This window comes from Drosophila nasuta, chromosome 2L (genome assembly GCF_023558535.2).
Source record: "Drosophila nasuta strain 15112-1781.00 chromosome 2L, ASM2355853v1, whole genome shotgun sequence".
NCBI classification, from domain to species: Eukaryota; Metazoa; Arthropoda; class Insecta; order Diptera; family Drosophilidae; genus Drosophila; species Drosophila nasuta.
The window spans coordinates 2,682,380-2,706,291 of NC_083455.1; the positions used below are offsets into that span (position 1 = coordinate 2,682,380).

General features: G+C 36.4%; 1 protein-coding gene across 2 annotated transcripts; it reads left to right on the top strand.

The window, feature by feature from the left end:
- Nucleotides 1–415: 415 nt before the first annotated feature.
- LOC132795412 (protein obstructor-E) lies at nucleotides 416–20,620 on the top strand. 2 transcript variants are annotated; one of them, XM_060806120.1, is made up of 6 exons: nucleotides 13,877–13,939; nucleotides 14,129–14,185; nucleotides 17,237–17,459; nucleotides 17,916–18,034; nucleotides 19,879–20,275; nucleotides 20,333–20,618. In XM_060806120.1, the coding sequence occupies exons 2-6, from the start codon at nucleotides 14,146–14,148 to the stop codon at nucleotides 20,502–20,504; spliced, it is 951 nt and encodes a 316-aa protein (XP_060662103.1). In that variant the 5' UTR covers nucleotides 13,877–13,939; nucleotides 14,129–14,145; the 3' UTR covers nucleotides 20,505–20,618. The 2 variants fall into 2 exon arrangements, with proteins under 2 accessions (XP_060662095.1, XP_060662103.1); XM_060806112.1 differs by lacking the exons at nucleotides 13,877–13,939; nucleotides 14,129–14,185 and adding an exon at nucleotides 416–503 and having other exon boundaries at nucleotides 20,333–20,620.
- The last annotated feature ends 3,292 nt before the right edge of the window (nucleotides 20,621–23,912 follow it).

Genomic DNA, 23,912 nt, shown 5'->3' on the forward strand with positions numbered 1-23,912 from the left:
CATCGTTGGAATATTTTTGAAAAGTTTATATCATTTTTCCTTATTTTTGCCAAGCTTGCGGCACTTTCCCCTTCAACTGGTATTCTCTTAACCTCAATCTGGTCGAATAATTAAAACCAATTAAAATGTCTATTTTATATTATAGTTTTATTTAATTTTTATCCTTTAATTTTTAGTTTTAATTGCCCTTCGAAAGAAAAGACAAAAGAGAAAAAGTAGTGAATGCAAAAATAATCTGAAGTGTATACCTTTTAAAAGAAAAATATGCAAGAAAAGTGAAGTGAAACGAGAAAACTAAATTGGTATGAATATAAAAGGAATTTTTTTTATTTTTCTTCTATTTTTTTTTTGTGTGAAAATTTCCTCAAAGATAAGAAAATTGGCCATCAATTTGTTTAAATTACCATTCTCGCACAAAAGGTCAACTTTTATGAAAAACTATGGTGACAAATTCTTTTACAGCAAACCTAAGCAGAGATCGATCTTTCGCCGATGGATATGCCGTGAGTGATTTATTTGTACATTTATATAACAATTTTCATTATTCATTTACATAACATCTTCTCAACTAATTGAACCAATCGAAACCGACCTAACAAGAATTTTATTTACATAATTTATTAGAGCTGATTTTTTTTTTTTTATATCTAACGTAACACGCAAATTCGTAATATCCAAAAAAATTCATCTCATTAACAAATCATTTTTGGTTTACGGTATGATTTCATATATTTTTATTTTTTATATTCTTGCTGATTTTTGGTTCACGCTTTCACTAACTCACAAATTATAAAAATTGTTAATTTAAATAAGTTTTATTAACACACAAACACATGTATCGCTTGCCATGATCTTACAATTTAGAATTTTTATTAACTTTAATTTTTATCCGTCTCATTATTATAATTATCTTTGCTAATTTTAAGTATAGAATTATATATTGAATTAATTGAAATATTGTCTTACTTTCGCTCACTGATCAATACGTCCGGTCGAAATTACCTAAACATTTCGCTTATATAACCAATCGGTTTGCTTGAAACTCCGAAACGGGAAAATCATGTTAAAAATCGTATTAATTTTAGTCAAAATTTTGTTTTCGCTAAGTATGAATTAAACTAAATCATGGAATTCTAATCTTTCTGTTTGAACTAAGCTGATGTCTACCCGGATGTAGGGTGTCCAAGGGATCACCAGAGCAATGCTCTAGCGGCCGGTGATCATAGGTAGGGTGGGCAACTCACAAGCACAACAACATCCGTGTCTTGTTAAAAAATTTTAGTCTTCTCTCTGTCTGTCCGCAATTCTTCTTTCCCGAATTTATTTTTGAATTCTTCCGGTCTAGTTATCTGTTCCATCTATTTGTCGCAAGCACGCTCAATTCTGGATTTAATAATAGTAATGTGTGGTAAGTGATAGAGTCCGTCCAAGCAAGACCTCCACCCCCAAAGCCGACGAGCAGAAGCCGGATCCTATAGCGTGCCCCGCTAGAACAGACTCTCCGATTTTTGTACATTTTGTATCGTTACACACTACACTGTCACAACCTTGAAAAGCACTCAACAAATAATGCCAGCTACTTTCTAAACACTCACATCCTTACATACAATGTTAAGGTATTAACATTTATCCTTCATCCACAATTATAAAGAGGACACGTATTCTCTCTTTTTGAGAGACTTCTTGTACTCGACGCTGAGATAATATTTCCTCTGACATTCTTTTATTTATGTCACATCCACATTGTTCAATGTTATTCGCTATTTATTTTGTTAATTTATTTGTTAGCTGCGAAGAATCATTGTAATTAAATAAGTGAGGTAAGATAAAAAGATAATATATTTTAGAATGAAAATGTAACTTATTTAAGCTAGCCGAGTTTTGTTGAGATTTATACCTAATTAAAGTAGTTTTACCCGCTACCCGCATGGTAGACGGGTATTATAACTTTGTGCCTGTATGTAATGGGCAGAACGAGGCATCTCCGACCCCATAAAGTATATACATATATATTTTCTTCATCAAGTCAACAGCCTAAAAGAGAAAAGATAAAATATTTTCGACTGGATATAAAACGCCAATTGAGTCTTGCTTGCCTTAGCTGACAATCTGGTATATTTTGTACTCTATGGTATTTTTAGAATGTAGTATTATCTCAATATACCAAATATTCCCTTCGGCACATTTCAGTATTTTTTCCAGCATTCGGTATATTTTAAGAAAAATACGGGTATCTCACAGTTGAACACAATCGAATGTAGTTTTCTTATTAGTGGTAGAAATGATTTTTACAAACTTAATGCTCTGATTTTATATATAGTATATGTATATATCTAGAATCTCCCTCTCTAATAAATTTTCATTGTGTTTATTATATTGCATTGCAGGACAAGTAGAACAAAAAAACATAAGTACTCGAACTTGTATTATACAAGTCCGTTTTTATAGTGCACTCATTTTTTGGGGGGCCTTCTGTTCTGCTGAGGCTTTGGTGGCTGGCCAGAGACTTCCGCTTTCATAAAAGCGCTTCTAAAGGTAATTGTTTAAAAATATATTTCATTTTATTATGGCGCAGAGCACTGTCTACACAGGACTCATACTCATATTAGCACTCACACTCATTTTCCTACTCATATTCTGACTGTTAGATCGCTTGTCTACTCATGTGTGTGCGATTTTCTCTACGTGTGCGTGTGTGTGTGTCCATGGAAATTTCAGCAACTCTCCAAAACTAACCAACAAAATTTGCTGCTGTTGCGGTTTATTTTGTGTTGCAAAAATATGCACAGCCTCCGTTCTCCTGCTGCCATCGTCTTCAGCCTCTCTCCCTCTCTCTCGCTTCCTGTTGGCGCATTGTTGTTGGATTTGACTTTTTGTTGGTCGTTTCAGGAATGCTGAGTTTGTTGTGTTGTGTTGTTTTGTTCTGCTGGCTTGTTATTTTAGCCAAAAGCTGTTAAATTGCATGAAACAAAACAACACGACTGCAGTGACTGCATACACACAAAAGTATGTGAGTCAGTGTCTAAAGGGTAGTTGAAAGTGTGCAAACGACTTGACCAAAAGCTATGCTGCTTCCAACGGCGGCAACAACTACTACAATGTTTGGCTATAAATATTAGAGCGGGTGTCAAAAGGAATATGTGTGGGAAATACTTCAGAAATAACAGCCTATCTTGAGATAGTTTGTACAAGTTTTCCCCACTCTTCTTTGCACTTAGTTCGGAATTGAAACTAATGAAACTGGACTTTAATGATTATAGATCGATTTTATATAATTTAAACTCTTTTTAAATACGCATATTGTATAATTAACGTATTCGCAAATTATTCTACAAATGTGGTATTTCATTAGTTTTGTTATCAAAATATTTCGTTAGTTTTGTTCCCAACATCAGTCTCGTAGACAGACTCTCATCATAATTTCTCGAGTTGTTTTTTCTGCGAAGAGGTTGGAAGAATACTATGTTTTATGTAATTATTATTTAATAATAATAAAATTCGATAATTTTAATAATTTAATTTTAAGTGTGATCGAGTAATCAATATCTAAAGCCAATCTTGCAACACTCGGAATTAATGAGGCAATGATGAGTTTATAATTTAGCAATCCTGAACGAACGTGTTCAAGAAAAGTCGCGACGTATGTAGAAGACAACAGACTATGTAGAATAAACTTTAAATGTATTAGAGAAATGCGACTTTCATCGTGAACTACAATAAGAAATGGAATTCGAGCTGCATTCACAAGTGCATATTAAACGTTTGTCATATGAAAATTTTTTTCCGGTTTAAAACTATATTTGATAGGTACGAAATCAACGTTTTTGTTTTCATTGTCATCGCTGAATTGTTGGCTCTATATGTTGTCTAAGTCTAATCTTTTTTTTTACCATATTACGAGAATGTCGTGTTCGACCAAGAGAGACCAAGAGAGACTTTAGATCGAATTTTTTTCCAAAAAGCTGCAAATATAAAGTACTTAATTTATAAAACCTTATTTCTAAAATAAATTAAAATTTGATTTCAGTTTTAATTTTCGTAATAATATTTTATATTCTACTTTAAATAATATTCATCAGTAAAAAAAGAAATATTTTGTGTTCAATAAGGTATTATTTGTACAAATGCGGATGCAGTCGTGCAGATTTTGAACTTTTAGCTACTCTAGATTAATGCTGTTTATTTCAATATAATCCCTTTTCACTTACGATTTATGAAAAGTTTACATTTCCTTTATATTTTTTAAAACTTTTTTTTGTTGCTTTTCTTAGTAACTTTTCATGGACAAAAAGTTTTAATTAGACCAGGAAAAATAATTAAAACATTTTTTTACTTGATACTGCATACACCTTTAGTATACTCATAATAACTTCAGTATATGTATGTACATATTTTAATCATAAGCTATGCAAGCGAAAAAAGAAAATAGTACAGATATTCTGAAGCTACTTTTGAAGCGCTTTCAATGGAGGCGGCTCAAAGGATGTTATTGTTGGCCAGTGTGTGGCTATGTTTCATAAGTTTCAGTTAGTTTTCTTTAAAAAATATTTCTGCTTATGATGTGTTAAGAAGTTTTGCGGTTGGCACTAAAGCTGGCATGGCATTGAACTACGCGGCGTATACGCTATGCGCGATTTTATTACTTTCTTCTTTTTAGCAAGTTTACAGCGCTCGAGATGTTTGCATATTATCTGAATGCCTGTTCGCCTTTGAGAGTGCTTAACTTTCGGCTACTGCTACTATCGAGCCGCGCTTATTTGTTATGAAAACTTCAAGTGGATAGCCGGGCGCAGGATGTTCAAAGGACGAGAACAAGAACGAGAACGAGAACGAGTAAGAGAACTACTACTCCAGCTTATCGTCTATGAAAAGCTGCTCAAGTGCAGCCCTTTGACTGGAGGCAAGGCAAAAAGGCATACGTTCCTCTTGCTCCTCCGCAACCTTCTTCTGACTGGCAGTAGTTTATTTCCTGTGTGTATGTGTGTGTACTTACCACTGCTTATGTAACAGGAAGTTGTTGGCTTCCTAAACGGATATACTGACTTCAAATAGTGTTTTTCCCCAGCTAAGCTGCATTCTTTTATGCTATTTTTCTGCCACTTTTTCTTGTTATTGTTTCTCTCGCTCTCTCTGCAGTTGTCGTTGTTGTTTTTGCTGGTGCTGCTGATAGGGGTGCAGGAGGAGAAGAAAGCAACTATGATTTCTTTGTTGCTGCTGCGTGGCGCAGTCTGTGCACGTGCCTGACGTGTGCATAGTGGGACTGATCTACAATTTCATTAGCTTAAAAGTGGGACTGCATTTTTATTTTCAATGTTTACGGCAGTGATAATTGTATAAATTGCCGTGTTCTGCTTAATGTTGCTGCAGAGAATACAATAGTCTTATTAAACTTTTGTTTTACATACTTCAGCAATTTTCTAGTAATATTCATCTTTTGCTTATATTAGACTATGCTTGGCTCTAAAGAGAGGATGGAAAAATAAGTTTAACCAATGAAAGTGCCCTGGCTGCATTTCATATTGTTAATAATATTGAATCTTGAATCATCAAATACTCGTATAAGTCCTAAGTTTATTTCACAACAATTCATATTAAAATGGTTTAAGTAATTAGATTATCCTATATTATCAATACATTTTTGAACGTGCTTCATTTTTGCCACTGTCGGCAAATTGTTTATTTTGTGGCACCTTCGTCTCTGACACCAATTGGGACCGACTACCTTCAAGAGTTTCAGTGAACTTTACTTTAGTTCATATTTACCAGCAGCCACTCGCAGCTCAACTTTATTCAACATATTTTACAGAGCATTATGGTCAGTTTGGAGGGACCCTGAAGGCAAAGTGCTTATCGCTTGATGTTCTTTTTTTTTTTGTTTGGTTCTCCGCTCGTTTAATGTGGCCTTTGATCTGGTTATTATAGTCAGTATGTAGTGTGTGCTATTGGAAAGTGCTCAATCTTTTGGGCCATAAATCATGTTAACTTGTCCCAACTTTTACTAGCTGTGTGAATTTAAGAAAACTTAACTGGACTTCAATTTATGGCAAATATTTATGAAGCTGAAATTGCAGCTGATTAACTTAAACGGCGAGTGGTCTGTTTAGCATAATTAAGCATAGAAGTAAAAAAAATGAGAGAGAAAAGGCATGAGCATTTTTAAGCAATGTAAATTAATTTCGCTTATTACGACACGCAGATCCCAACGCCAACGCCAACGCCAATGCCAACAGCAACAGCAACGACAGCAGAAAAGACAAAGCTTGACTGTGGCGAGACACCATAATCGCACCAAGACCGAGGATAACCCAGCTGTCCACGCCGACAGTTTGCCCAGTTTTACTTGTAGTGAGTAGTACCTATTCACCTGACCCCCTACACCTGTCCTACTTTGTCCGGCAACTGTCGGGCATTTAATCTCGGCAACATTTCCTTTGCCTGTGCCTGCGGTATGACATTTCCTACCAGTGACCAGCACTACCACCTCCGTCTGCACACCCCTTTTAAGACCGAGATCCGCTAGTTGGTTACCTCTTCGTCTGCAACCCTGCGCTGCGACAGCCCTTTGCCGTTGCCGTTGCCGTTGTCGAAAACAAAAATGAGCCGTGCAGTAAAATGGCCAAAGGAAGTGGCAAGTAACTACCTTGCTGCAGTAGCCAGCTCCGACTGCGCTCTACGCTCCACCCTCTTCCTGTCGCCCTCAACAATCTCCTAGCTACCATCTACCATCTAGCATCTACCATTTACCATTTACCAACAGCCAGTGCCACTGCCACTGCCACATGCAGTAAAAAATTCGTTAATGTGCAGCTAATTAAGTTCAAAGCATGGCTCCGGGCTCTGGTTCTGGTTGTGCTGGGGCGAGCCAGGGATATGTCTAGGGTCCCCTTGCTACCATAGTCCTTATTCATGCATAGTTAACAGCATTTTTATTCTTTTTTACTTTCTGCACTTTTCTCTCTCCCACTCTCTCCCTATGTTCTAGCTCCTTCACACATATCATCTCTGTACTCTCTCCTTGATAACTTGGTAACAGTTTTGACCACGTTGAGGAGTCGCTACTGTTCCCGAATTAGTGTCTTTTATATTATTTGGAGTACATTCCTTTATTTTGGTACGTCTTTAAGAACGAAATATAACAATATACTAATAAATACAACTAAAAAGAACTGTTATAAGAAAATATTTTGATAAGGCTTCCGATGTTCAAAAATACCACATATAAAAAATAAACCAATCAAAATATCACAAATATGCTGAAATATACCAAAGCTTTTACTTGGTATAATTATATAGTACTATAATCAAAATGTGCCATAGATTAAACAAGTAAGAAAGCTACAGTCGAGTGTATTTTTCTCAAAATATACCAAATATACTGCAAAAATACTATAAAATACCAAATGGTATAAGTGGTATATCGAAAATCGGCTTTGATATTGTGTCATAAAATCGCAAAACTTTGGAAAATGTGCATAATTTAAATAACTTTATGTTTCTCTCAAAAATTGAATATTACATTTATTTATTTTTTAATCAAGTCTTTCTGTTAAAGTTGGAAAGACGAAATTTCACTTGTACCCCATAGTCTAATATGGTGTTTAATGAATAAAAAAGAATATATTTTAAACCAAATAATATACTTTTGTCAAAATAATCTGGATCTTTTTCTGTAAATGCCCTTGAATGAATTAAGAAAACTGATCTTGATTATACTATAAGAATGAAATTTATCTACACATTTGCTTAAACACCTAATGACAGCTTAGTACAAAAATTAGATGAGAGTAAATTTGACCTCTACTACTACAAGCTCCACTACTGCATTTCTGATAATCTAATATTTGGAAAATTTAAATTAAGAAAGGATAGACGAGCAACATAGCTTTTAGACACTTGTTGTTATCAGATTTATTAGCATTATAAAATAGATTTGTATTTACCTGCTTAAAAATATTCGGTTAACTTTCTATTATTGCAGAGATGAAAATTTTTTATTGGAATTAACTTACTAGAATTAATTTACTATTATTAGGGATGATGATTTTTGTTCAAGGAATTATGGACCTTTAAAACACTTTCTATTATTAAAGAACTTATGATTTTTATTGGGCACTCCTAAAATAAACTTACTATTATTAAAGAGATTATGATTTTTGCTTAAGTAATTATGCACGATGAGAAAATTTACTTAGGCTTATACAGAAGCATAAATCAAAAGTGCCTGCATCTGGTACAACTTTAAATTTATGGTTGCACAGTTTTGGACGCCATTAAAAATGCAAATATTTATGTGTGTATGAAATTTGGCTGTGACTCTGAGGATACTCCACAGTCACTTCATTAGCCGCATTACCAAAGTTATGAGACGCTTTTTTATGATGCTCATTTATATGCAGACTGACATTCGTTGCTTTTCTGCAACTGTATATTCTATATTGCACACAATTATATACAAATTGCTGTGCCGAGTGTTGATTGAATAGACTGCGAGCTGAGAAGAGTTTGTAAAAAACTATTGCTATGGATGCGGTTCACTTGGAGCTCTCGCTGTCGCAGTCACTGTCTTAAAACTTCGACTAAGTAAAAACTTGTCTAAGAGATGCACTCCTCTATCAGGCCTCTGGCTAGACAACAACAACAATAACAACGTCTAGAATAGCCAAGAAGAATGTAATGGTTAAAACACAGTTCTTAACTGTCCCTTGGTGGGGATTGCAATTGTGGTGCCTCTATAATACCATTCAGAATGCCTTCGTCTTTGGCTATCCCGCCGCATTGTCGTTTGGCTGATGAGTTTTTAAGTACAAACAATTACAAGCGACAAATGCAACAAAGAACAAAATAAAGTCAAAAAGTTAGTAGAGAATAGCAGATATCCTGTATTAAGGAGCAATTCACGGCTTACTCTCTTACAACTAGTAAAAGAATTTTTCGTTTTAGCGAAAATACTGAATTCCTTTCTGATTGTAGTATACAATAAACTTTTGATTCATTACAAAAATCTAGATTGAAAAGAAGATTGCAAATTTTGATTTAACTACTTTTAAATCTTAAAAAAAATGTTTAAAACAAGATTCTTAGGTTCAATTAATCTTAACATACTCGTAAGACTTATATGATACGAGGGTTGCTATTTAAGTTTCTTGTTTTATCTTAAAACAAGATTTTAATCTACAAAAATAAGATTTTTTAATCTCAAAATGCATATATAATATAAATCTTATTAGGTTGAAATCATAGATTTAAGATTAAAAAATCTTGTTTTAAGATTAAATTCAAGGATTTTAACATCATAAAATCTTGATTTATAATTTTATACTTGATTTTGGCATTATAAGATAGATTTGTATTTACCTGCTTAAAAATATTATCAATAAAATTTTATGTGAAGCGTTTTAACTGCCTCCGGAAGTATTTTTCTTTCGTTCCAGGTTTATTATTACTCTCTAACCGACGATCAACAGGGTATCTGTAATTTAACAATTGCAAATACTCGGAATCATGCTGCAGTCGCTTTAGTTATTTAGCCAAGTCTGTGCCCTTCAGAGTTGTGGTTATCACATTCTGTTGGACAGTTAAGTTGCGTAATTGTCTTCAATTTAATTTTCAAATGCAAATCCCTTTGATTTGGTCTTTGAGTGAGTTTTTGTCGTTGGACGCTTTTCAATTCAACTAACTCTTAATTGACATTTGTTTACAGCGTCTGTCTTTGATATTCTAGTTAATAAAGGCACGAAATATTCTGAAAACAGCATTTTGAGGAGGAGGATGTAATACACTCAAATTGTAAAACATTTTTTATTGTATCAAATAACAAACAGAGGAGGCTTTCTGCATAATGAATCGCATTTATTTACCAACACTCTGCATTTGCATCATTTTCGTTTAGATTTTGCATTTATCTAAGTACACTCGGAGACCGATGGAATTTGTATATTTGTATGGAAAATAAAAATAATAAAATTTGTTAATTATCGTTTTGTATGTATATTTCGGTGAAGTCCAGTTTACTAATTAATTTTGACTAATTAATTTAATGTCTACTATGACATTTCTTTGAGTGTATGTATCAAACCGACAGCAAACAGACCAAACCAATTAAAAATGCAGATGCCCTGCCAGCTAAAGAGCCCAGAATCGGCATTGAAACGGACAAAATAAATGGCAAACATGACCAAAAAGCAGCTTAGTTTCGAAATGTTCAATTTACCTGAAATTCGATGAGGGGCTGGACACCTCTCTCCTCTTCGTGGCATTCAGAATAAATGCAACGAATGCCTGTTAGGACGACCTGCGGCATGTAGCAGCAATGACATGTGAAAATTTGTGCCACGCACTGCCGTTGCTCATTAATTAAAAATTGCAAAACAACAGCAACAACAACAACAACCATTACCTGCCGTGGCAATGTTACGTTATGTGGGCTGCTTGCTCTGCGATGACAATGAGACACACGTGACGCGTGTGTGAAACGCCGCTGACACGAAGTTCAGCACTTTCATCATCAGCTGACGGCTAGTGTCTGCCGCAGATGTCGTTGATGGCAGTGACACCCACGTTCCTTGTAGTGCGTCACCCATCCTCTGATTCTGAACCTCCCCTCGGACAGGCAGTTTATGTATTAAATCACTAAAGCGTATGACAGGATTACACTTATAGACGTGCATAAATCAAGTAGCACCCATATGCGATGTTAACTCATTTCCCTTAGTGGGCTATCGCTAATAGTCTTTGATTTACTGCAAGTGAGCTTTAAAATAGTTGAGAATACCTAAAAGTGTTGGAAAATAAAATACACGGTTACAAAATTTGGATCATCTTTACTTATCGTTTTGTCTATTAATTTATAGAACCTACTGTTAGCTTAAGAATATAGTCAATATTCATGATTATGAAGTAAATCAAAAGTCATAGCCAGTGTAGGTAAACCAAATTGGTAGTTGGGTTGACTCTTGAATTAATTTCGTATTTTGTATATACTTTAACGTCTTTACTTTTTGTAATTTCTAACATTCATCTGAATGTTAACTTTAAGCATATGCATCTTTTTTTCATTAATTAAACTCATTTAATGATGTTATTATTATTTTGTATATTTTCCCGTTTGTATACACGTGTAATTGCAAATTAATATAGTTACAGTCGAAGACACTCGACTGTGAGACACACGCAACCCATTTTCAATAATATCACGTTCTGAAAATATACCAATAACATACCACAAAAATACTACAATATACCGTAGGCTATATTTGGTATATTGATATAGTACTATATTCAAAATGTGCCATAGATTACAAAATATACCAGATTGTCAGCCAATACAACGAAGACATGATTGCAGTAGGCATTTTATGCCATACTAAAAGTATTTTTGAAATCACTTCTACAATATTTCTCTGATCCAAACCAAAGACGGTGATAAAAAATATATATGCTTTATGAGCACAGAGATGTATCCTTTTGCCTGTTACATACATTTCCTGCATGCACAAAATTATAATACCCTTCTAACTTATGGTATAAAAAGTGAATTTCATCTATCCTGATTACCCACAATTTGAAAAACGGTGTTGGAAAGGAGATTCGACTAAAAATGGCTGGAATTACCACACGAGTTTTGACAAAAATATATTCACATTAATTTAAATACACCTTACCTTTATAAATTGACTTAAGTGTCGGGACTTTGCCTAATGATGCTAAAAACCTTTTGTGTGGCAACCTGAACTTTTGTTTGGGGTTTCAAAATAAAAGATCAAGCGAACTGCGGCATGTCCCCGGGCGCACATTGTGGCCAATGTTGCAAGCGCAGCACAAAAGTGCCAGATAATCGCTGGCTAATACAATGAATGACCGCCCCCGGATGCGGATCCATTCGTATTGCCATTAAATTCAATTACATGACAATAACGTGGCGCTTATGGCGTTGCGGTTCACGAAAAATTGAATATAATAATAAAAATAAAGCTGCAAATAGATAAAAAGTGCAAGCCAAAGCTAAACTAAAGCTGCTCGGGCGCGTGCACAAGTGCGAGAAATTGAGAGTGAGCGACAGAGACAGAGATAAAGAGAGAGAGGAAGAGTATGGTTTGCAGCGAAAATTATGATTGGATTTTCGTAAAGTTTTTGGTCGCAGTCAGCAACCACTTGAGGGCTGAGCTTCCACTGCATACTTTGCGGTGCCTAAGCCGCTGCATGCGGCATGCGATGCCATTCAAGCGTGTGCGACAACCCTGGACATTCTCAAACAATACGCTATGCAACACTCGCGAACAATACAAGGCAAATTTTCGCAACGTTTGAATTTCTATCTTGTATCTGTGATCGTTGCTGTCGCTTTGTGTGAAGGGCTGGCAGCTTTGTGTAATCGCCTAATAATGCGCTAAGCTTTTACTTTATGAACCACTTTGCGGAGTTGCATGAACAGGTTTAAGGCTTAAAAGCCTGACTAGTGTAAGCACAAAATGGGAATACTTTATTGAACATCAGATGGGGTCTAAAATTACTGTTCAACTTGATATATTAAAAGAGATCTGGTAAGTGAATTTCTTTTAATAAATTATGTCTTAATTTGAAAAAGAAAAAATAATTTTAAAAATAGTACAAATTGAGCTCATAATTGAAAACTTCAATGAAATATAGTTCAGGCTTAATGGCTCTTTGCATTCCATATAAGTATTATTTTCGATAAGGAGTCCTTAAAATAACATTTCTGTAGAAATTTTCTGCTTTACATTTTGTGCTAATATACTCGTATGTACATATATGAGTTAAGCCGTAATCAGTTATTTGAGCACACAACTTAAGACAATTTACATTAATTTTGTTTTAAATTGTACCCATAACATGGCCTTAAATGTCGTAGTAGTTGGGTCGAGTGTAATATCTCTGTAACCGAAGCAGGCAAGTTTAGCACAAAAAGACTATTTGTCACAATCACAATTATTGCGCACACAAAATGACAGGCAAATAAAAATCAAGTAACTGGAAAACAAACTAAGTAAAGTCAAGTCAGCTACTGCGTCCAAGCTCAAGATGGAGAGGCAGTTATGACCTGACATGTCTAACGTCCAATTTGCCTGCAGAATGATGCAGCAAACCTGGACGAAATACTATATGTACACAGGGGGCGGCACCTGACGTCGGTGCGAGTCTTCTCTACGCCCAATACATTTTGTCATATTTTTTAGTTAATTTCAAAAATGCAAATCATTGATGCCATGGCAATGGACGTAGTCGATCCTGGTCCTCGTTTTCATTCTCATGCAAGCCTGTGCGCTTTGGCCTAGCCTGTTTGACAAATTTTAGCATCATTGCTCATTGGGTGTACGCTCGTTAAAACTGAGCAATATTTCATGGGCCGTTTCGTGTAGGATTTCTGTTTTGTTTCTGGCAACATATTTTCATTGTTAGAGAGTCTCGTTGTGGTTTTTAATGCTATTCAACAAAGCTTGCTTTAACTGCTGTTTGCTGATGTTTAGTTCTTTGAAAAGACTGTGCTAAATTTGGAAATAAGTTTCTGAGTTCTTTCTTTCACACATATATGTGTGATATCCCATATATGGGATATCGATATCGATTGCTGCATAGGTAAATAATTTTTGTTCGATATCACTTTTAGTTGACAAAAGCTGCAATACACTCGAACTTTTTGTGAGTCATTAAAAAGCTTTGCATAAAGCTCGCTCAAGCCGGTTTTGGTAATTGCGTATGCGCTACCGACTCCGACGCTAGTCAAGATGCATTTTGCATAAAGTTTAAACCATTTCGAAGTTTTGTCTGCTTGTTGCTGTTGTTGCTGTATGGAACAGCAACAACGCAAACAGAAACTGGTCACTCAGTTGAGCATATTTAAAAAGTATTTTACTCCTCACGGTGGCACTCAGTAAGCTCTGAGACGGTAACGCGTGCGCACAACGAAGACAAAGACGCAACGGTAAATTGTACATTCTTGAATCTGGACAAAATGAAATGGAATTGGAACAGTGCAAAGTGCTGCAATATGTGAAAATAGCACAATATAGATTTATACATAAGTGAAAATAAATAACATTTAAACAACGCAATACGACTAAATATTTTTCATCATATCCAGTTAAAGTATAAAAAACTTCTATTTGCACAGGTCGAACTGGTTACAAAATGGCGTTTATGAAAATTTGCATATTTGCTTTGCTCGTGGGTAAGTTTTTAGTGAAACTCTTAATTGCATACGGCAATTAATGAAAAGAGCAACACATTTTATTTAAACATATTTTTGACAACGCTCAACAATTAGCATTAATTTTGGAATCAGCTGAAATTGTACACAAATGAAAATCATAAAAGCCATGAAAACACATGCCATAATTCAACTGTCGACAACAGACCATTTCACCATTTCACCGTTTCAGCGAAATGATTTTATTTGTTTTCCATTTTTTTCTCGTTGTCGCTTTATTTTGAAATTGCAATTGCAATTGCATTTTATTTATTATTGTTATCCCCAAACAAATGGAGCTGTTATTACACACATATTTGTTTCACATTATTTGACTAATGTCGCACAATTTGCATAGTTTTCGGTTTTCGATTTGTTCGAAAACCAACAAGCTCTTTATTTAACATATTTATATTGAGGTAGCTCATTAAATTTGTGTTGTCGTCCAAATTGTCCACGTACTCGCATGCAGTACGATTAAATTGCATATTGTTATACCCAATAAAAAGAGTCACACTGAGTGTTTTGTATTTTGAGTTTACTATTCATCTGACTTACGCATGCTAGGTATCTTATAGTCAATCATTATTTACGAACATATTCGACGCGTACAATATGTTAATGGAAGTGATGTGCAAGTAGCCGATGCATATGTGTTTGGGCTGTTAAATATATTTTGTAATTATGTTAAAATGGCCATGAAATATATTTCAATTGTTTGCGCCTCTTCTAATTAAATGTACGAATAATTTCATTAAGTGTGGGTGCTAAAAATGCTGAATTTTTGCTTAATTGTGGGATGATTTGTGCTCAGAATTTAAAATAGCTTTTTAACAATAGAGCAATATGAGTTGTAAATTGATTTAATATTTCTGTTATTTATTTAGACATATTCAATTATTGTTTGTGCTGAGCTTTCATATAGATTTTTAGCTGCAAATTAATTTCTCTTTAAATTGTTTTGTGTCACATTGTGTTTATACTATTCAAATATAGATGTACAAACATTTCTCTTCTTTAGAACGATGGTATTAATTTAAATTTTGAGCTTCGAGTTTTGTCCCGTGTAGCTTGCGCTTTACAAAGCGCTTCGTACAAACTTAAACCAGTCTAGACTACTTGAAAATGTTTATCTGCATTCAATAAGCCAGATTAATTTGCCTAACAGTTCAATGAGCGACTTTAAAACGAGTAGAAAAGGCGAAACGCATTTCAAGCTGTTTATTTTTAATCTATTTAATGTTCAATGAACTTAACACGCATGTTCCACGCATATTTATTCATTTTCCTTTGACGGCTACAGCTCAACTCAACACCCACAAAATTGAGTGTGTGACTTGAATTCAATCGGACGAAAGCAAACGAGCCACAAAAACTGTAATTTTTTCCACACATATTTCTTTTTCTATTTCAATACGACGTCGGCTAAGGCACACAATTAATCTAGTTTAACCGGACTGGAAAACCAAGTCAAAGGGGCCAAATGTCTCAGGGTGTGAGGGGATGCAGTAGGGGACAGACGACAGTTGTCGGAACCGGGACTCTATGACAAACTTGTTGACAGACTGTCAGTTCGACGGTCGACAAGTCCAGGCCGAAAAAAAACCGAAAATACTTAAACCGCATGGGTGACGACAATGCGACATTGCGTTTGACAAGCTGGATAAAAACTACAAAAATGCTGTAAGAAATCGTATTATTTATGGTGCGTAGTCGGTATACCCTAGAAAATCGTATAATCGACAATAGAGAAATATTATAGAATTCGAACACGTTGCTCGGGAAAATTTGGAAATATAATATCATAAAATTGTCTCACTCTTCAAATTAAATTAAATACAGCTACAGTTAAACATTGATTGATTTATGTAGCTCTTAGAAATTCTACATTGTATTAAAAATATTACCTAAATTGTAACTTTACAGCAAGCTTGTAGAAGTAGTCTACGTCTATATTTTTTCATGTAGAGTATTCACAAAATCAACTGCAAAAGTCACAGCTACTTTTTTTTTTTTGTATAAATTTTTGTTGTTTTTTTTGACCAAGTCGTGTACGAAACGTGTTTCAATGACAAGCAGCAGCTGCAGTGCCAACAACTACAACAACTTGTTTCCCATTGTTGTCAATGTTGTTGTTGCTGCTGTTATTGGTAACAGGCAGCTTCGTCGCCGGCGTTGGCTTAAATGTTGCCTGACACTTTACGCACTAATTGCTCTGTGGAATTGTTTCTTTATTAACGTTTAATCGAATGTCAGGCACTCCCAATGCTCTGCTTGCAACTCTGCAGTATTGTTGTGTGTTGTGAGTTGCCTGGCGTCTCGAATTGAATGGAATTGAATACATTTCTTCTTGATATACATTTTTGCTCGCAATGTTGCTGATTAAAGTGGTTTACCTTGAGGAACTTGAAGTAGTTTGTTGCAATTTTGTCGGAAGTGCATGGCAATGGCTTGGTTTGGCTTGGCTTGCCTTCATGATTGACTCAGGCATTTGAATCCATTGACTTCACCTCGGTTTTGTCTTTGTACATCATACATACATATCACAACAGCTGATCGGTGGCGGTGATCGCAACCAAAAACAGCTGTTTTTGTATAAATATAAGACACAAATGCTGTGTGAAACTTTCACTTTTAAGGTCGCAAACTTAATTTGCCTATGTCACAATCTGCCGAGATCATAAACAACACGCTAGCTCATTTTCATAACAGGTTTTAGGCGGCACAAAAAAACTTTACATATGAGTTTGATAAACCGGTGGTCTACACGGCTAAAAATGATATTGGCACACTTTCAACCGGCCGGAAAAAGTTCATTTTTGTAATTTTTAGTTAAATTCCTTACAGACTGAAGTGCCCTTCTCACTTAAGAATTTGTAAAGTATAACATTACTCGTTTAATTAATGTTCTTTGATAAACATTTCATTTGATTTTTTAAATCAAATTTAAATCTCACTCCTCGTCCACGTATAGTATACTAATTTATTTGTTCAAGTATAACTTTGCTCATACTTTTATCTTTTATCTTTCAGGCACAACATTAGCCCAACGCGAACGTGGCAATTTCCGCGTTGGCCCGGGTCATCCGCCATCGCAGCGTCATTTGCCTCCAAGGGCGCGAGATCCTGTCGAGGTGGCAGCCATACAACCCAAACGCAAACAGGCCGAGGTGGAGTACGAGCCCACCGAGGAGTGTCCGGATGCAAATGGCTTCTTTCCGGATAGCAAGCAGTGCGACAAATACTATGCGTGCTTGTAAGTTTCATCATACGCCATCGTGAAACCGATATGTCGTATACGTGATATCCTTTGTGATGCTAGAGTTGCTTTGATACACACATATGAAATCGTTGGCATGGGGTAAATCTACTTTTGGTTAGCTTTCCATGATTAGCGATAGTCAAATCATTTGCGCAGCTCACTGAGAAAACACCTCTCGGGACACTGAAAGCTGCAACCAATGGTGTGTATAATCGCACTTTGCTCATCCTTCGCACCATTGGAGCTGCAAGGGAACATAATCAATAAATCAGGCTACGATAAAATAAAGTATTCAAATCTGACTTGATTTCGATAATGCGCTAGCTCCTACGTGACACTCAACTGGAATGTCAAAGGATGAAAGTCGACGCGTTACGCTTCGGTCTCCGGTTTTCCATATTATATTTAATTTCTTTATAAAAACTAACGAAATCTTTTTCCCAATTACAGAGATGGCAAACACACTGAACGCCTCTGTGCCGATGGCATGGTCTTCAACGATTACTCACCCATCGAGGAGAAGTGCGATTTGCCCTACAACATTGATTGCACCAAACGTTCCAAGCTGCGTAAGTTCGCTCATTCTCTCTCTCTCTCTCCCGATATGTGTATACTCCTCCTACAGACCTTTTTTTATACCCGCTACCCATACGGTAGAAGGGTATAATAAAATTGTGTCTCCAGGAAATTTATGTAATACGCAGAAGGTGTTTTCTTCTCCTCCCAACCTATAAAGTATATCTATCTTGATCAGCGTCAAAAGCCAAGACGATATAGTCAAATCCGTGTGTCCTAGATTTCAAAGACTTTTAGATATAGAGTTATTATTTTTTTTGTTTGCACACAGATCAAGTTCGAATAAATCGAATTTCAAGTCTAATTTAAAACTGAGAGTCTAATTGTGGTACTTACAATAGCTACAGTATTTATGATTCCTGAAAATCTGGTAAAAATTGTCGAACTTATTTAAGAAATACTTTTTATGGCAAAAAACGGTCGAGTATTAGTTGCTTTGGCTGACAATCTGGTATATTTTATATTCTATGATATATCTGGTGTGTATACCCATATCGTTATACCATGAATAGCCTTTGGTATGCTTTAGTATTTTTTTTGGAATATTAATTAGGTATGTTTTAAAATGAAAACCGCATTGTTTTGCTTTTATTCACAATGGGTAGTGGGTGTCTCACAGTCGAGCACACTCGATTGCAGATTTCTTACTTGTTTTAAATTTATTTTAAGTATTCACGGCGTGTTGCTCATTGGCAAACGCCGCATAGGATTCTTCAGCTCTGTTCTATATTTAAACCTGGCCGAAATCAACGCGTAAACGCGAGCCGTACCCATACTTATTTGCTCGTTATTCGGGCTTCTGCTTTAAAACAAAACACAAAACAAGCAAAAAATTATATAAAACAGAACAAATTTATTATGCAAACGGCATGCGAGGCGGTTAACCCAAATTGATGTCGTCAATAGGTCTTTGCTCTGCGTTTTCGTGTGCGGTGGCATGGGTTAAGGTTTTCTTTTATTTGGTTTTTTTAATTTTTCTTTGCCTTGTGCGATTTTATTATTTCATTTCGTCACGCTCAAGCACAATTTTCTATGTGTATCAGACGACTTCCAGTGATAACATCGAAGTTTCGACAAATTGATAAAAACAGAAATATTTAGATACCTTTTATTACTCAACTGTACAACTAATATTTAATGACTTTAAAGTGTCTTGGTAATTGCTATTGCAACCATAAAAAACTATTGTGAAATAGTTAAATCGAATCTCCCATAAAGTACTTTTTGATTTACTAATTGCATATTTTCCATTAGTATTGCACTTCAACTTTAATAATTAAATATGGGTTCATTAAAGCAACTAGCAACATACATTATAAGTTGTACCTATTAGATACTTAAATTACCTTTGTCGTTCTGTACGGTTATAAGCTAAATGGTTGGAACTCAGTTCGATGAGAGCCAAAAGGAAATAGTCTATAATGGACTCAAAGGATGCATGCAATTGTCTCTTTCATATTACTCGCAGTATGTTGAATTTTTGGCAAACTGTTTGGGACATAAACTCTCAATCTGGGACATAGCAAATTGAAGGCAAGGAATGTCCCTTACTTGAAAATGTTCTGTAACAAAACTCTTGCAAAGAGATCGCCAAAAGCAGTTTAAAAATAAAGTAACTATCTGAGATCTATCTGAGATCCTTAACAGGAATTCTTAACGTCAGAGTTTTACCAGTTTAGTTAGTTTAGTTTTACATTTTGTTTCTTTAGGTGGTCGCTGATTAATTAAATCATACAATCAGTTTACAATGGCATAATTCTTTTGCTTTTCATTTTAACCAATAAAATGGTGAACTACATATGATATGCTATATTACGGAATCTTATTTTCCTTTTAGAAACTCCGCAACCGTCGCAGCACTGTCCAAGGAAGAATGGCTATTTTGGTCATGAGAAGCCCGGAATTTGCGACAAGTTCTACTTCTGCGTTGATGGCCAATTTAACATGATCACATGTCCTGCTGGACTGGTATTCAATCCCAAGACTGGCATCTGCACCTGGCCGGATGAGGTGGGCGTCACTGGCTGCAAGTCAGAAGATATTTTCGAGTTCGAGTGCCCTAAAGTGAATGAGAGCATCGCTGTTACACATCCACGCTACGCGGATCCCGATGACTGTCAATTCTTTTATGTGTGCGTGAATGGGGATCTACCACGACGCAATGGCTGCAAACTTGGTCAGGTCTTCGATGAGGAAAACAAGACCTGCGACTGGGCTCGCAAAGTACCTGACTGGTAAGTGTATGAAGTTGAACAAAAGTCGCAAGATTAATTGTGATTTATTTTCCAAAGTGCTGATTGGTACAAGGATCGTCTAACTGATGCCGAGCTGGATGAGCTGGAGAATCCGAAACCAAAGCCAACGACCACCAAGAGGCCGCAACGTGTGCGCGGAGCATCAAGGCGTAAGCCTAAACCTAAGGTGGTCAAAGAGGAAGAGGAGCTCGAGGAGGAAGAGGCCTAAGCGCTGACTGTTTAATCTTAAGTTTGTCATTCCTGGCTACGAATAGGCAAAAACAATAAACTATTACATACTTTCGCGCGCTGCAATAAATGTGTTCCCTTCTCAGTCGCACTTTAAACATTCCGACTGGTCTGTTGGTTTATGTATAATTTTGTATTCCGCTGTTAGACATTTCCAGTTGACAAGTAGCAACAATAGGGAAGCGAATGCCGCATCATGTTTTCCAGTCTGTTTCCCACAGACAACTAACAACAAATACAAAAGTTGTGCACATAAAAAATACAAGAGCAATACGCGCTTAGATTTAGATTTTGTGAGCACAACGTCAGGCGCTGCCAAAATGACAACATTTTTATGCGTATACAGACAAGCAGACAAGAATCTCATCGCCATTAGGGCCATCTTGCTTGCTGTTGTATTTTCCCCGTTTTATGAAACAAAATCAATGCATATACTCGGTTTGCTCTCCGTCTTTGGCAGTTCGCTCAGCTGCTGCTGCTGCTGCCTGCAGCGCATAAATTCAATTTACCGTTCAGCATGCACAAAAGTATGCAACAAAATCTTACCAGACCGTCACACATACACACTCACATTGGATATGTGTATGACGTTTGCCAGACAACAAGTATTCGATAAAACGTATCGAAATTTCATTGCGAAAATTGTGTGCAGTTGAAAGACGAGATTTACAGTGGCCGTTGCCAGAGACAGAGATTGAGACTGAGAGAGGGAGAAAGAGTGAGAGCAAGGGGGAATAAAGATGGATATGGAGAAATGGGTGTGGAGACCAAATCGTAAATTGTATTGTTTAAGTAGCAAAGTAAAATCGCAGAGTGCCATAAGATATTCCACTTCCACTTGGCAAACGTTGAAGCATTTGTATAGGGATTGGCCATTGGACATGGGTAAGGCAATAAATTGATAACCCAATAAATGGATGTTCCAATTGAACTGCACAATACGATCAGCGGTTAGATTTGAATTTAAATTTGAATGGGTCACTTCTAAAGAGAAATGTGTTTCCCCACCAGTTTGTGGTTAGTAAATTGATAAAAAAAAATCGAATATAGAACGGTGACTGAGCACTAAGCTAAGTTAAGTTGAACCTGCACTTTTGCTTTGCTTATCAACAATAGGATCTATAACTATACCTAGGAACACGCTCCGAATCTGGACATGTGAAGTGAAACGTTTAGCCAAAGCAGCAGAACGTGCATTGTCCAAGTGAGGACAATTACCAGGCACCGATGTTGTTTGACTGGGTGTTAATGAACAACTCAACTCAACTCAACTGAACTCGACTCTATTCAAGTCAACTTCATCTATGGCAGGACTTATGACGCGGTCACTGGCGCACGCACTCGGCCAGGACCCGAACGAGTGGCAAGGGAAACCTGTTGGCCCAATGGCTTTTGCGTCTAATTAATCAACCAACTCAGGCAGTCAGAAGGAAGCTAGCAGTGGGTGGCGAAGGCTGGCGTCACGCTGTCAATAATTTGGCACGTTCAGTGACCCGCTCAAACCCTCCCACACCTCTCCAATGCCACAGCCACAGCCATGGCAGTAGGCAGCAGGCAGCAGGCAGGAGCACCTGCTGTTGCGAAACCATCTAAAAAGCATTTCGTCGAACTCAGCGCCTACTTAATCAAGTGTAACATGAACATGTCCAAGCACACCTGGCGGCAGGCTGACATATTGGGCCACAGCACTTCCTGCCTGCTTTTCACTTAATGTGTGTGTGTTGCTTATGTGTATGTGTATGAGTGTTCGAGAAAAGTCCACACTCTCTCATTCCATCGTATCAAATGTCAAATTTGACATAAACAAGTGTTTACATAATGACAACAACAATTTGCGTAATTGTCGGAGACAAGTTTCACATGGACATCGCGTTGTTTTGCCCTTATAAGGCACAAGGCTCCAGTGCTCCAAACTGGGGACGCTTTTTCTTTGTGTCTCGCATTTTCATCGTGCTTGCCAAATTGCATAATTAGTTCAGAATCGTGAGTTGACTAATTGATCAAATGCCGTGGGGAAAATTTAATTGAGATCAAACTGCGACAAACATTCAATGTGCTTTATGCTGTGAATTCTGGTAACGATAATGATATCGCAATATTTCATCTATTCGGCAGAGAAACACAGAAGTACTTAAACAAATTAATTTATTCCTATATTTTTGAGAAACAATATAGATTTTAAAGTTCGATAGAATACGAAATAACATATAAATAAATAATAAATGCATAGCTGCATTCATCATCTACCACAAATGTGATATACATTCAGGATATTAATTCAAAGCTTGCCTCAAATATTTGGTTAAGAAGTAGAATAAACAATTTGGAAATATTGTCGGACAGGATTCGGCACATTAAATAATTAAAAGAGAATTGTGACTTTGTTCTGAAATCTGATAATGTTGCTAAACAGCAAATATTTTGACCTTAAGCATCTTTGCACTGCCCGAAAATGAAGTCATTGTTTGCCCACGTACGAACCGAGGCGTTCAACCAACATTTACCAACAGCATCAGTTTGGCTTGAACTTGGAACTCGGAACTTGGAGCTGGGCAAGTGCTGAGTGGCTGAGTGCTGTGTCTGGTTATGGCGTTATGTGGGCACGCCCAAAAATAAAATGAAATAGCAGCAAGAAAAAAATAATAAGGCAAAGAATATGCCAATGCCTTATGCTGGGGAGAAGTTGATTGTTTGCTCCTTGGGCTATTTGCTTTCTTGATGAAATAATTAAATGTCATTCATTGAGGTCCTTTTGCCGTTTATGCCGCTGAGGAGCAGCAGCTGCCAGTTAGCCTGTTCGCCTACTCTCCTGTCCGCCTGCTTACCGTAATTGTTGAGCACTTTCGCATATCCTTTTTGCGCCTTCGCTTCTGTAACTAATTTGTGCAGTTGCCTTGGGGCGGTGTCCTTGCTTCCCAAGCGCTTTGATTTTAGTTATTGCACCCACCCGATGAACTTTCTCCCCTTCTGCGTTAAGTTCATTAAACTTTTGTCTGGGCAGGCTGCACATTTAGTCAGCTAATTAACTACTGCACACTTTTCGGGCCGGCTGAAGTTTAATGAACCGACTCCAGCAATGTTACACCTGACGCCGCATCTTCCCTCAGTTGCCAGCACTCCAATTTGCATATTCATCAGCATCGAAGTCGAGAGACATCGGCGAGAGTCTGAAGTCGAAAATACTCAAACATCAGTCTGAATCATTTAGATGGCCAATTTGTAGGCCAAGTTGTGCAGCCTTGGACACTTTTTGATTTAATGCCAGACAAATGGAAACAGTGCTCAGTTTGGTCTAGTCTAAAATTAGCATTTTTTAATTATACTTCTCTTTTGCTTAAAGTGCGAAAGCCGAAAGTTTATTGAAGAATGAAAATATATTTTTGACATC